Source organism: Dipteris shenzhenensis, chromosome 20 (genome assembly GCF_047967505.1).
Source record: "Dipteris shenzhenensis isolate YYH24624 ecotype China chromosome 20, Dip_SZ_1.0, whole genome shotgun sequence".
NCBI classification, from domain to species: Eukaryota; Viridiplantae; Streptophyta; class Polypodiopsida; order Gleicheniales; family Dipteridaceae; genus Dipteris; species Dipteris shenzhenensis.
The window spans coordinates 32,899,923-32,913,815 of NC_141615.1; the positions used below are offsets into that span (position 1 = coordinate 32,899,923).

Below are 13,893 nucleotides of genomic sequence, written 5' to 3' on the forward strand. Positions count from 1 at the left end.
CAGTAGAGTTTACAGTTTACTGTGCCTGTGCATATGCCTGTGTCCTTCAGTCAGAGTTAGTTTGCAGGAATTTCCCTAGTGTAGGGAAAAGCGGGATTTGGATATATGCCTGTGTCAAATGCCTAGTTAGTGTGAATCTGGGATTGCAGGTATTCCCTAGTATAGGGAATTGTGTCAGAGTGTCAGTATACTGAATTTTGTCAGTTTGTAAAGGCAGTGTTTTAGCGGTGTTTTTTTTTTTTTAAAAATATTTTAAAAACACACCCATTGACCTGAATGGAAGCAGAAGAAGGGGCTTACAGAAGTTACACAAATGGGACGAGGCATTCGCCATTTGTGAAATCAAGAATGATATCAAGAAGATCCGCGAGGCCACCCACATGTTTAGTGAGGTAGCGGATCGGTGGTGGATTAAACAACAAAAAGATGGTATAGCATCCACTGCCTGGCAGCGGTTTAAAAGAGAATTCAGGAAACACTTCTTACCTCCTGACGAAGCATCCCGAGCTTGGGATCAGTATAGAAACCTTCGTCAGAGAAATTTGTCAGTGGCAGAATACACTGATAAGTTTCGAGAGAGCGTAATGAAGGTTGATGAACCCCTGACTCAATCAATCCAAGTGAAAGATTTCATATTTGGATTGAATGATTGGATTGAAATGGAAGTTCGGGCTAAGTATGCGAACACGTTGGATGATGCAATAGCCATAGCCCTGAACTATGAAGATGCCAAGGGCAGCAAACCAAGTGGGTTTGCACAGGTCGGAACCCAGTATGGGTACCAGAAGAAATCTGGGTTTAAAAAGAAATGGATTAGTAAAGGGAGTGGTTCTCAGCCGAGTGGTCAAGCCAAGCAGGCGAAACCAGCTGAAACTCCTAAGTCAAGTACCACCATTGGAGTGAAGAGGAAAGTAACACCAATGGCAGCCAGGGCTTGGTCAAAGTCTCCCTTAAACCCAGAGCAAAGAGAAAAGGCGAGGAGCGAAGGCTTGTATTTTGGTTGCCTTCAGCCTCATCAGTGGAAGGATTGTCCACGTAATAAGGATCGTCGGATGGCTGAGATGGTAGTCTCAGAATGCGACGTGGAAATGGAGGGAAGTCCCAGAGCGGAAGAGATGCAGATTCAGCTAGCGGGATCTTCTCAGAGGTCAGTACCTTGTTTGTTATGTGTGTCTGTTGCTAAGCTAGTAACGAGTGCACCTAATAACATCCTATCTAAGCCCGCAGCAACGGGGTATACAGTCTTTAATGATACGGAGTTAATTAAAATGAAAGGGCAAGTGGCCAATCACGATGTCATTGTGTTGTTTGACTCGGCGTCAACGCACAATGTGATTAACTCCAAGCTCGTGAAGAGGCTGAAGTTAAAGACTAGCCCATCTGACTATGCGTATACAGTCAGGATGGCAGATGGAAGTTCAACGGAAGTATGGGACCAAAGGGTTACCCAGTTGGAGCTTCGTATTCTGGACTATGCTGAGAAGCTTGATTTTGAAATGACCAAGCTTGCTCATGCAGATATAGCCCTGGGTATGGTGTGGCATTCTAGGAAGAATCCAGCCATTGATTGGAAAAAGCACGTATATCAATTCAAGATGAACGATCTGCTTTATGTCTTGCGAGGTGAAAAAGATGTACCTCAGGGGCCGTTGGTTTCCGTGATGGAAATCCGAAAAGCTCAAGAAGAGTTTTTATTCCTTTGTACAGCATCGGTAGAGCTGGTTGATGATTCTTCGGCTAGCACTGATGTTTCACAAAGTGGTGAGATGGCCAAGTTGGCTAATCTTATAGCAGAGGAGTTCTCTGAATGTTTTAGGGATGAGTTACCTTATGGGTTACCTCCAGAGCGGAATGTTCAGCATAAGATTGAACTAATCCCGGGGGCAGAACCTGTAAATAGACCTCCCTATAGAATGAGTTTTACTAAAGAGACGGAGGTGCGTAGACAACTGGAATAATACCTCAAGTTGGGGCAGATTCAACCAAGTTTCTCACCTTTTCCTTCGCGAGTGATATCAAAGAAGAAAAAGGATGATACGTTTCGCCTCTGTATAGATTACAGAGCATTGAATAATATCACTGTTAAGCACAGGTATCCGATGGCTCGGATTGATGATTTGCTAGATGCATTACATGGAGCCGTGATTTTCAGCAAGATAGATCTTAAGTGTGGCTACCATCAGATCCAGATTAGAGCCGAGGATGTGCATAAAACCGCTTTCAGAAGCAAGTTTGGTCATTATGAGTTTTTGGTAATGCCCTTCGGACTTACGAATGCTCCAGCTACATTCGTCATGCTTATGAACGATTTACTACGTCCGTATATCGGAAAGTTTGTAGTACATTTTATTGACAATATTCTGATATTCAGTAAAAGTATTACTGAGCATCGTGAACACTTAAGAATAGTGTTCAGTACTTTAAGGAAAGCCAATCTTTATGTAAATAAAAAGAGTACTAAGTGCTAATATTACTAAGTGATAGATAGTACTATTAGTACTAAATATTAAGTGGTAATATTAGTAAGTGCTAATATTACCAGTGTTTGATAGGACTAAATACTGTGTATGGTTAGGCTTGAATATTTAGGATTCATAATTACTCCAGAGGGGGTAGAAATGGATCCGAAGAAAGTGGCTGCGATACTAACTTGGCCAATTCCTCAAAGTCTAACCGCGTTGCGATCATTCTTGGGATTTGTCCAGTTTTATAGAAGGCATATCAAAGGATATTCCGAAATAGTATCGCCATTGACTGATCTAACCTCAGATAAAGTACCTTTTATATGGGGACAGAATCAACAAGAAAGTTTTAACACCATAAAACAAGCTGTGGTCACAGGACCGGTGTTAAAAATAGTTGATCCCCAGAAACCGTTGTTCCTGGAAACCGATGCAAGTGGCATCGCGGTAGGAGCAGTTCTCCTTCAAGAGGGAAGGCTAGTAGCCTTTGAAAGCAAGAAGCTTTCTCCCTCTCAGAGGAATTGGCCAACTCATGAATTGGAGTTGTATGCTGTTATCCATGCTTTGAAAACATGGAGGCATTATTTGTATGGTTCAAAGTTTTATGTGGATGTGGATCATGATACTCTGAAACATTTTTGTAAACAGCCTGACTTGAGGGGCCGCCAAACTAGGTGGGCAGAGCTAATGCAGGAGTTTAATTTAACGATTCGGTACCGAAGAGGGAAGGATAATAAGATTGCTGATGCGTTGTCTCGCATCATGCACAATATGAGTTTCACGGTATTAGAGAGTGCTCTAATGACCGAGATCAGAGAAACTCAAAAGGTGGACGAGTTTGTCCAGAGCTTATGGCCTAAAGCTCATATGTTAAAACCCGGGGAAAACGACAAGGATGATGTGGCATCCAGAAAAGGCCAAACATATGCAAGATATACCATAAGGGATGGTATGCTGAAAAGAAATGGTAAGGTTGTAGTACCTAGTCAGAATGATCTCAGGCAGAGAGTCATTCGACAGTGCCATGATAGCCCATGTGCGGGACATCCAGGAGTCGAAAAGACATATGATCTCGTGAAGCGAGATTTCTTTTGGCCAAAGATGAAAAAGCATATTCATGAATATGTGACATGGTGTTTCTCGTGTCAGGTAAGCAAGGCCAAACGGGTGAAGCCACTCGGACTTTTACAGCCCTTGGAAATACCACTAAGTGGGAGAGCATTTCCATGGACTTTATTGTAGGGCTGCCTACAACACAAGGAGGGTATGATTCTATCCTTGTGGTGGTTGATCGTCTAACCAAGATGGCTCACTTCATTCTGACTAGGGAGTCTGTTAGTGCCCCGCAAGTGGCGGATTTGTTTATTAGACATATATTTCGTCTGCGTGGATTGCCTAGATCCATAGTGTCGGACAGAGATGTCAGATTTACCGGTCATTTTTGGGCAGCGGTATTTGACTCACTAAGGACTGAGTTGGGAATGAGTAGTGGGGATCATCCTGAGACGGATGGTTAGACGGAGAGAGTCAACCAGACTTTAGAGGATATGCTGAGAGCATCTGTGTCATTGAGGCAACATACGTGGGACAAGTGGTTGCCATTATTAGAGTTTGCCTACAATGATAGAAAACATTCCTCTACAGGGTTCAGTCCGTTTGAGCTGAACTATGGTTATAGACCAGCAAATCCAACTATAGTTGGAGTACCTCAGAAAGTGCCTAGTGCCGCGAACTTTGTGGTTCAAATGCGGGAGATGCTAGCACTTGCGAGAGCTAATATCCTCCAGGCTATGGATAGAGCCAAGGTGTATGCAGATGAAAACCGGTCTATAAGAGTATTTAAGGAAGGAGAAAAAGTTTTTCTCAGAGTTCCTTTGCATTCGAAGTCGTTAACTTCAGGAGAGTGTGCTAAGTTATCACCTCGATACTGTGGGCCGTGGTTAATTCTGAAGTTTCAAAAAGCATTTAACTAGGAAGTGCAGAATGATATCTCGCATTACGAAACATCAACTCTCACAGCTTAAATTAAACAGTTGGAAATAGATATGTGGAAAAGGTAAATTGAACACAGCAATCATCATCTATGCAATCTATGTTGGGGCCGCTAGCATGCGGCTTCTTCCTTTGTATTAGTTACAAAATATAACATCATCAAATTTTCATTGAAAAAAGATCTCCGTCATCTGATTCTAGGAGTTCATTATTTATGAAAAGATATTACTTCTTCAACTGTGAATAAATATCTGTTTTTAAAAAATTAAAGAAAGATAAGATCTCAGTTTTTAGCCAATGTGTTTGTGCAATGATATTACTCGCTCTTCTAAAAGGTTGAATTTGATCGTTTCTAAAGTGGTACAGGAGCACTAGCAATTTTCTTGAGGAAAGCCTTTGCAATGGACATCACCACATCAGATTTTGATGATGAAGAGATAGAAGAGAACATTGCATACAATTGTAAAGCCAATGGACTGACAAAGCTGGGACATATCCGCCGTATGTATTAGCACGAGTTTGCATGTTTGATTGCATCTTCAGGCCTTGTAATATTGTATTTTTACTATACCAAAGAGGACTTTAATTAGATTTTCTTTCCAGGAGAGATGATAACAGCATAAGCTGGAGTATGAGTAACATATGAACTCTCCAAGTGTATATTTTCAAACTGAGTGCTAATTGTTAGCGTATTGTGAACAAGATCGTTATTTCTAAGAAAAAGCATATGCATAATATATATTTTACGATCTGTCATAGCGTAATATATAGTGTGGGGGTCACGTAAAGGATTTTGTCTAGAGGTTTAGAAAACCCTCCTCTTCAAGATGGACTTGTACTCCTAAAACACAGTGTCATGCTTCTGGTCTGTGGATACCCTCCAGAGTTGCGCTTATGATTTTTGTTGGGGAGTTGTTGCAGGTGACGTCATGCTCATCTAGCTTAATCCTTAAAGTTTTTGTTTTAAAAGGTAGCTTAGATCCTTGGTCTATTCAGGGTTTTTGTCCCACTTTTGGTGTTTCCCAGGTTGAGCTTTGCTCCCTGTTGTAGTGTAAGTTTTAGAACTGCATCAAAGTTATCTTCCAAGCTAAATATTGTGTGGGCCTACCCAACTGCATCCATGGATTTTGCAGCAACGAACTGTGGATGAGGCAAGAGGTATGTGCTTAGTGGAGATAGGGCTGTGGTGCAGGAAGCCTTTTCTGGAGGTTGTGACTGAATGATTTAAATATCTTTAGAAAGCTTTTGGACTACTTTTTGATTAGCCTTCTCCTTTAGTGCTAGCCTTTGCCATGGCTGAGTTTGCCCTTCACCTTCGGAGTGCCGACAGAAACTTAGTACGAAGACTTTGTATAAATGGATGCTCAAGTATGTGTGGGTGTGCGAATTTGTATGTGTGAGAGCATATGTTTATACTATGGTCTACACCCACTGTTGGGCGTGGATGATGTCAGTGGGGATGTCATAGTAGCTAGTCCCTGCTATGTGTGATGGAGTTTTCAACCTTACGCATGACTGTCATGAGATTGAAACTGCACTATGTTGTGTTTTTAGAGGATGAGTTTGGAAATGTTCCTGGATTCATCTAAAGCTTAGGTCACTTAAATAATTGGATCTAGATGCAATCTGTAAGATCAGCCTAAAAAACTAATACCCAGGAGTTCCTGGATTCATTAGATATATAAAGCTTAGGTCACTTAAATGATTGAATCTAGATGCAATCTGTAAGATCAGCCTCAAAAACTATTACCCAGAAGTGATAATTTATCAAAGGATATCTACACTCAATATATCCAGATTCATAGAAACATAGTCTAATGAAGGAATCTGCATTGCCTCTATCAGGAAAGATACAAACCATATGCTGGCAAGTATCAAGATCAAGTACGTAAGACATGTGGGAAGAATCTGTGGGAAAATCATCAAACAAAACATTTTCAATTCCTCTGAACTTTTTGTTATCAATTTTGCTGAAAGAGTTCTTACCTTGGCACCTCTATTTCCACTGGTCTGGCTGCGTGTTTAGTACTAGGTGTAACAATTACTATCATCCTACATTCTAACTGGTATTTCTTATATGGGAAACACCGAATTGGAAGCATGCCAAGAATCACATGGAGATCTATCATTAGGAATTTATATTGCATGCTCACTGCTGCTTAGTCTAGTTTAGGTTTGCGACTTTTTTTGCATCTATCTAATTCAAATTTTATAAAATCATAGCTTTATAAATCTTGGATTTAATGTGCATCTTATTTTTATTGAAAGCTGAAACTTGATAAATTTTTGTGCAGACACTTGGGGTGACACATTTCCTGTGGAGTTGCCTGATTGGGATTTGATTATTGCCAGTGACATACTTCTATGTAAGGCATTGTTGAACAAAACCTGAAAGTTTTTCACTCATGCTGGACCAGAAACACGGCCAAGGCGTTGTTACTCTTTGGTTTAAGAAAATTCAAAATTGTTAATATGAGTAATTTTGTTTAAGTGTATTATGTGGATATATCCACCATATCTGGTTACCAAGTCATATTGTTCCTATATAGTGCTTAGTCTAGATAGCCTAGGAGATGACACGTCCCAGTGTGATATTTGAATCCCTGAGAGCCTCTTCAAGAAGAATTTGTAGGAGATCGTTTTGAAGATTTGGATTTGGATTTGCGAGTGTGATCTTGTCAAGACTGGCATGGCTTAGAGCATCTCATGATCAAAGACTGCTTGTCAGGAGCAGGTTCTTTGTCACCATTACAAGCTTTGTGAGCAGGAGTGCACTCAAATGGGACTAGAGCTCCATAGAGTGTTTGAGAGAGCATGACACATGGATAGTGGGCTAGTATGACCAGGCAGACCGAGAACTTCACAACAGTTAGGCCCGCTTGGCAGAAATTCCTTTCACTCTAGGGCTGGGTGAATGCAGTAGGTAGACTGGATGACACACTACTTTTTCTAAATCATGTGTGGCTTATCCTACACACACACAACTCCTGTTTGAGTAATCCAAGGAGCCATTTGTACTCCGACCTAGGAAGTTGCAGACAGGACCACTACCTTCTAACAAGATCTCTTTTAGGGGAGGTGGCTTCTCCACAAGCAGAGGCTGCCAGGCCACAAGTTTGGCCCAGGTGCCTTCCAATAGGCTGGAGGTTTGTTTCACAGATCACGAGAGGCTTGAAGGTGTTGTGGGGTCCTGCTTGAAGAGTGTCTAGAGAAAGAGATAGCCACTTTCACCTTCAAAGACTATTTTAGCTGTACAATGCCTTTCTGATTCTAGTTGCTGAAATTCTTGTGGGTGCTCCACATAGTCTATCTCCTCCAAGTCTCCATTTTGGAAGGCAACCTTCATATCCATCTGGAAAATGGGCCTCTTGTAGTCTACTGCCAATGCTATGACTGTCCAGATTGCTGTTATCATGGCTGTAAAGACGGATGTTGCATGTTAATCACAGCCTTGGAAAAACTAGCTACAGTGACTCCCATTGTAGCTAGTTTTGGATTCTTTTCTGCTTCGTCAAAGGTATGAGGCTTGACCATCAATCCATTTGAATCCCAAGGTCTCTACCATGCAAGAGTGTCCTCTGAGCCCATGAGGAAGTCAACTGCCTTATTTATGTTAATCTGGGTGCTTGATGCTAGCAAGTAGGAACAATCTAAAAGAGGGTGGACCCACTTTAGGTAGGAGGAGATACTTGTTGGGGCAGCCAGAAGGTGCTATGTGTCAATGAAGGAGAGGAAGAAACAAGGGTTTGACACCTTGCCCGATAGCATGTCATCATGAGGGGTGAGGTTCAACATGCCTCTCCAACAACCCCCCATGAGCCTATACTCCTGGAGTAAAGCATTTTGTTCAACTCCACATAAACAGCGAGTACATGACCAGCACAATCACACCATGTGGAAACATCAGTAGGTACCTTAGTTTCTGCCAGTCTGCCCATTGTGAGAACCAGTCCAATCATCAGCAGCGGGTTGCCAGATCCCACAGCTGCCTCCGCCAACCACGCATGTACAGCCGCTCAGAACAGATTACTCATCATGCCTTAGCTGTGGGCAGGCGCAGAGCAGTAACACACCCATCGTTCAGTCTGCCCAGCTGCCACATGTCAGCCGTAAGCAGCTGTAGAACAGCTCTGTACTATGTTGGAGCAGCCAGAAGCTGCCGAGTGTTGACAAAAGAGAGCACCGGGTGTAGTGGTCCCACACCCTGCCCATAGCAGTGCCAAATCCCACTGAGCACCGAAATTTCCAGGGGGGATGCTCAATGGGGATCAAGCTCCTCATTATATCCTTGGTTTATCAATTGATCACTTCTATATGGGGCTAATGACCCCTCAATATCTACACATGTCATCATGAGGGGTGAGGCTCAAGATGCCTCTCCAAACCATGTCATCCATAAACTTTTTATCTATCAAGTCTTGCTCCTATCAGATCACATATCCACTAAATCAAACTCTTGAGAACGTAGATAGCTGCCCGTAGCCTTTGCCACAAAGATGAAAAGGAAAGGTACTAGGGGCAGCCCTGCCCAACCAATCTTGACAGAGAAAAAGGTTCACTTGTGCGCTCTCCAATAAGAAGTGGGCTTGTAGTACCTGAACAAAGGCCCTCCTCTAGCACTGGAAGAAACCCGGACTGCACACAGTAACATCCAAGAATGCCCAATCCAGCATGTCATGACTCATAAGTCTTCTCAAAATCCAAGAGGACCATGCGAGGCTTGGAGTTCCATGTCCTAGCTATGCCTCCCAAAAGGCGAAGTTATTGTCCAAAATACTGTGCTCCCAGAGAAAACCTGCATGCATGTTATGAACGAGATTGGGGAGCAGTGGCAGAAGTGCAATTGGAGATTTTAAGCTGAAGATGTAATAGACTACATCCAGTACACTTTTGAGTGATTGGGTGCTGTGCAATATATGAATTCTTCTAACCCCATTGGCGATGAGGTAGATCCAACCTGGGGTATTTTCCCTACTTCAAAGTGTTGGTAAACTGAAAGGAAAGGAAAGAGTGGACACAAACTCAGAATACTTGCATTACTTGCTTGTAGAATGAAGAAGAGTGAGGTCCTTAAGTAGGCACCTCATACATGCTCACTGACATCACTGATGACTTTAGAGCTCCACAATCATCTCCTCAATCTGCTCCTAGATTCTCTCAATCATCCTATGTGGCTTTTCCACCACCTAACTGTGCTTGTGGGCACCTAACTGTGCCTCTAGCACTCACACATAGAAACATAAGGTGTGCCTGAGGCATACACCTTGAGATATCCCATCAAACCCCCCCTCAAGGGAATGCCTCAGGCTATGTCAAGGATACATCTAGTCTCATAGTTTCTCATGCCATCTCATGGTGGTCAAGGATAAATCTATGGCTAGGTTCTCATGCTAGCAAGGGTTCCCTTGGGTGTAAGGTAAACAAAAGGGATACAAAAAGACCTTCCAATGGTTATCTCCCCTGCATGTACATGCACACAATGTCTGCAGGAGGTACCATGGAGCAAAACATACACATGGCCTACATCATAAGGTGACCAGAGGTGTTTACAAAACACACAAAAACACAATAGTTTATTTCATTCATTTTAGAGGACTATCCAGGCTGAGTATCTTGACATAAAAAGAGAGATTTGGAGCATACATAGAGATGATTTAAAATGCATAATCTTCAAAGGATGCCTCATCTTGTGGAGGCACATCAACTGAAAGTAGATTTGCATTTTCTGTCTTTGCTTTGGCTCTGCAAAACTTCTCATTATGGTTGTTCTTGCCACAGTGCTTGCATGGATTAATTTTGAAGCAGTCCTTTGAAAGGTGATTTGTCTTTCCACAGTGATTGCAAGGGGTATACTTGCCCTTCTGGACTTTTACAGCATAAACAGTGTCATTGCCTTTCCTAAGCTCCATATGCCTTTCTTCTTCTTGGAGAGCAAAGATAATACCTTCAAGATTAGGATTAGGAAGATTTTTCAAAGTGCTAACTATGTGATCATAATCTTCAGGCATACTCTTAAGTAACACTGCCATAGCATCATCTGGAGTAATAGGAGAGTTGATAGAAGCTAATCGAGTCATAAGACTCCGCATATAGTTGACATGAGCTGCTAAAGTAGTACCACTAGCCATCTTCAATTCAAAGAAAGAGATTTTAAATGATAGTTTAGAGATGTGAGAGCTAGCACCAAAAATCATGTCAAGCTTCTGCTAAGCTTCTGAAGGAGACTCCAAGTCAGAGATATGGTGAATATAATCATCTCCTAAAGCAAGAGCAATAATACCATATGCTTTTTCTTCTCTAGCTGGATCCCTTGCCGGTCGTGTCGGAGTTGAGGATTCTCCAGCATTGGAGGCCGTAGAAGAAGCAGTAGGAGTCGGTTTGACAAGTCCCCATAAGTTCTCCCTCATCAATGCAAATTTCACCTTCATCTGCCATGTGTGGAAGCCCTTCCCATTGAACTTCTCTAGATTCAATAGGGTAGCCATGAGAGGGTCTAACCCAGATATTGGGCAGTGTCTATCTCTCTTACAAGGTAAAAAATAACTGAAAGACTTCCAAAATATGAGCACTTGATGTAGCAAAGACTAGTGACCAATATTCAATCAATGATGCTTCTTCTTATATGCTTCATAGAAGTGGCTAAAATGAATACTTTTCAATCAAAACCAGGTCTAGCAATTGAAAACAAAACTGAAGCCACACTTGTACTGAAGTTATTGAAAGATTCAAAAAACCAGAAATGCTAGAGTAGCATTTTATGTAGCATCATCTTCAAAAACTTGTCCAAAACTGTCAAAACTAAAAGGCTGAACTTGGAGGGCTTGTAGCTCACTCTTCAAAGCAAGGAAAAGAGGGCTTTCTGAAGCAAAAGAAAGCTCATATACCAGAGAGGGTCCAGCACAGAGGTTGGACGAAATGGTGCGCACTTTTGCCCGGGAGAGTTGCCACAGGCTGAACCTGAGTTTTGACGATTTCTCCCTTGTTACTGAACCAAATGAGCTGAAAAATGGCTCAAAATCTTCGTCTTGAGGTCGCCCATCTATCCTAAGAGGGCTCAGGCAATGGCGGAGCAGGCAGGGAGTATTGAGCAATAGAAGAAATGGCGAAAAATGCGCTGTTTGGGGAATGGCAGCCAACACAGACGTTTTTTCTTCAATTGCTTGCAGGTGGAAGTTCGCCCATACTAGAGGAGTTTCCAGCTCAGAGGGTTTGGGCAATGGTCGTTTGTAGGTGGAGAACCAAGCTCTCAAAGATTTTGGAAAGAAAGAGGAAAATGGAGAAGAAGAAGATGAAGAAGAAGATGATGATGTGGCAAAAATGGGCTCAAGGGGGATCAAAGGGCTCTGATACCATGTTGGTAAACTGAAAAGAAAGGAAAGAGTGGACACAAACTCAGAATACTTGCATTACTTGCTTGTAGAATGAAGAAGAGTGAGGTCCTTAAGTAGGCACCTCATACATGCTCACTGACATCACTGATGACTTCAGAGCTCCACAATCATCTCCTCAATCTGCTCCTAGATTCTCTCAATCATCCTATGTGGCTTTTCCACCACCTAATTGTGCTTGTGGGCACCTAACTGTGCCTCTAGCACTCACACATAGAAATATAAGGTGTGCCTGAGGCATACACCTTGAGATATCCCATCACAAAGGCCTCTTGAAAGCAAGGCAGAGAGTGCAGGGAAGAAATCCCAGAACTGCTGTAAGAAGATGGGGGGGAGTCCATTCTCTCCTGGGCTCATCTGCCCTGGCAAGGTGTTCAGGGCCTCTGCAACAACCAACTCCTTAGTGACGTGGGCCTCCAACCTCATAGTGATCTGAGTTGTCGTGTTCCTGCCTGTCTGATTTAACACTAGTCTGAGTTGATGTGTAGCTTGCTACTGTAGACTGGAAGTAGTGGGTATTGATGGATTTCTTTTTGAATTTTCATTGCAGATGTTAAACAGTACACCAACCTTATGAAGTCTCTTTTGACTTTGCTTCAAAATAGCGCCATCAGGGGTGATTCCAGTTATAACTCAGATATTGCCTGCACAAAGGATGAAGGAACTTGTAAGTTGCACGATCCATTTACAGATTTAAAGCTGGAAGTTGACAATTCAAGTGCTGATTCGAAATTTCTAGAATGCAAATCACTGCCAAAACCTTGTTTTTTAATGAGTTGGCGGCGTAGATTACCTAAGGATGATGAGGTGATGTTTTTCAATGGCTGTAAAGATAATGGGCTCTTTGTCCGCCACTTAGGCTCAAGAGTTTACTGCATTTTCCAGCATTGAGGTGGAAGTTGGGCGCTTTTCTCTAAAAAACAATGTAGCAGTTAGCTTTCCATAGTGAATTTGTTCCAGAGTCCTGAATTTACCAAACTTTGTCATTGAAAGGCAGTAGGGTGTCAGCTTTGTATGTTTTATGTCTGTTCAGATGCATGCATGGATGCTAAGAAGTGGTGCAGCCTGCAGCAGGCAACTCATTCATTAGAATAAGGTTATGGTGCTAATCATAATCCGAATATCCTGAATAAACTGTTCTCCAAAAGGACTCTTTTCAAGGAAATTTACAGCAGGCTGTAGTAGAACTCAATGATTGCAATTTCTTTTCAAACAGCGTCTTTTCAAGGAAATTTACCCAATGTTTTTTGTGCCAGACATAAATAGCTGTTTGGCTAGTAATCTTATACGTAGTTGTACTTTTGTACGATCCACTCAATTTTTGTCTGGCCAGGGTATGTGTGAAGCCTACTTACAGAGATTCTGACCTTCTTTTCTTCTCTGGTGTTCTGCGAAGTAGGCATCATGTGTGTTCCTAGTCTTCTTAAATGTATTTTCATTGGAAAGAGATGAATTGGAATAATATAATCATCACAAGCAGTGGTAGCTTGGATGAAGAGTGCTTTTTTATGAGCCTTTCTGCTAGCTGCCCTCTTGGCTGTGTGCGCTTTTGCCCTTGGGAGCTTTGACACAACCTCAAAATGAAGAACGTGTGTTGGTTTGTGCATGTGTCTGTGCATGAGAACATATTTTTATATGATAAATGTCACTGTCATTTGGTCCTAATGATTTTGGTTAGAACTTAGTAGCCTACACACACCTGAGACGTGTTTCAACCTTTGGATTGCATATCTATGTCAAGAAATTTGTTGTTCTTTACATATGATTTGTGGATTCATATGGAGATATACATGTAAGCATGAGGTTCTTCCATCTACATTAGCGTAGGCTGATTATTTTTGTGTTGTTTATCTATCAGATTCTTGCATGGATCTGATTCTATTTATTTCTATGATAGATGATGCAGATACACAATTGGATTTCTAGTGATCATGTAGATTTATAGGTAAGTCTCCAGCATGAAGCTCTCACGTGCCTTAGTGCTTCTAACTTTGCAGGCTCTAGCTCCACCCCCCTCCACCTTTGGATACCCTAAGTTTACTAAATGTTCT

General features: G+C 42.0%; 1 protein-coding gene across 3 annotated transcripts in view; it reads left to right on the top strand.

Annotated features, from left to right (window-relative positions):
• Positions 1-13,075, top strand: part of LOC147889555 (S-adenosyl-L-methionine-dependent methyltransferases superfamily protein) — a 132,816-nt gene extending 119,741 nt beyond the window's left edge. Inside the window, exons 4-6 of one of the 3 annotated variants that reach the window (XM_087391668.1) lie at positions 4,821-4,955; positions 6,749-6,820; positions 12,393-13,075. In XM_087391668.1, the coding sequence (XP_087247794.1) occupies positions 4,821-4,955; positions 6,749-6,820; positions 12,393-12,733 (548 nt within the window). In that variant the 3' untranslated portion in view covers positions 12,734-13,075. Of the gene's footprint in view, positions 1-4,812; positions 4,956-6,748; positions 6,821-12,392 lie in introns of all 3 variants that reach the window. The other 2 variants (XM_087391667.1, XM_087391669.1) reach the window with 2 other exon arrangements.
• Positions 13,076-13,893: the final 818 nt, after the last annotated feature.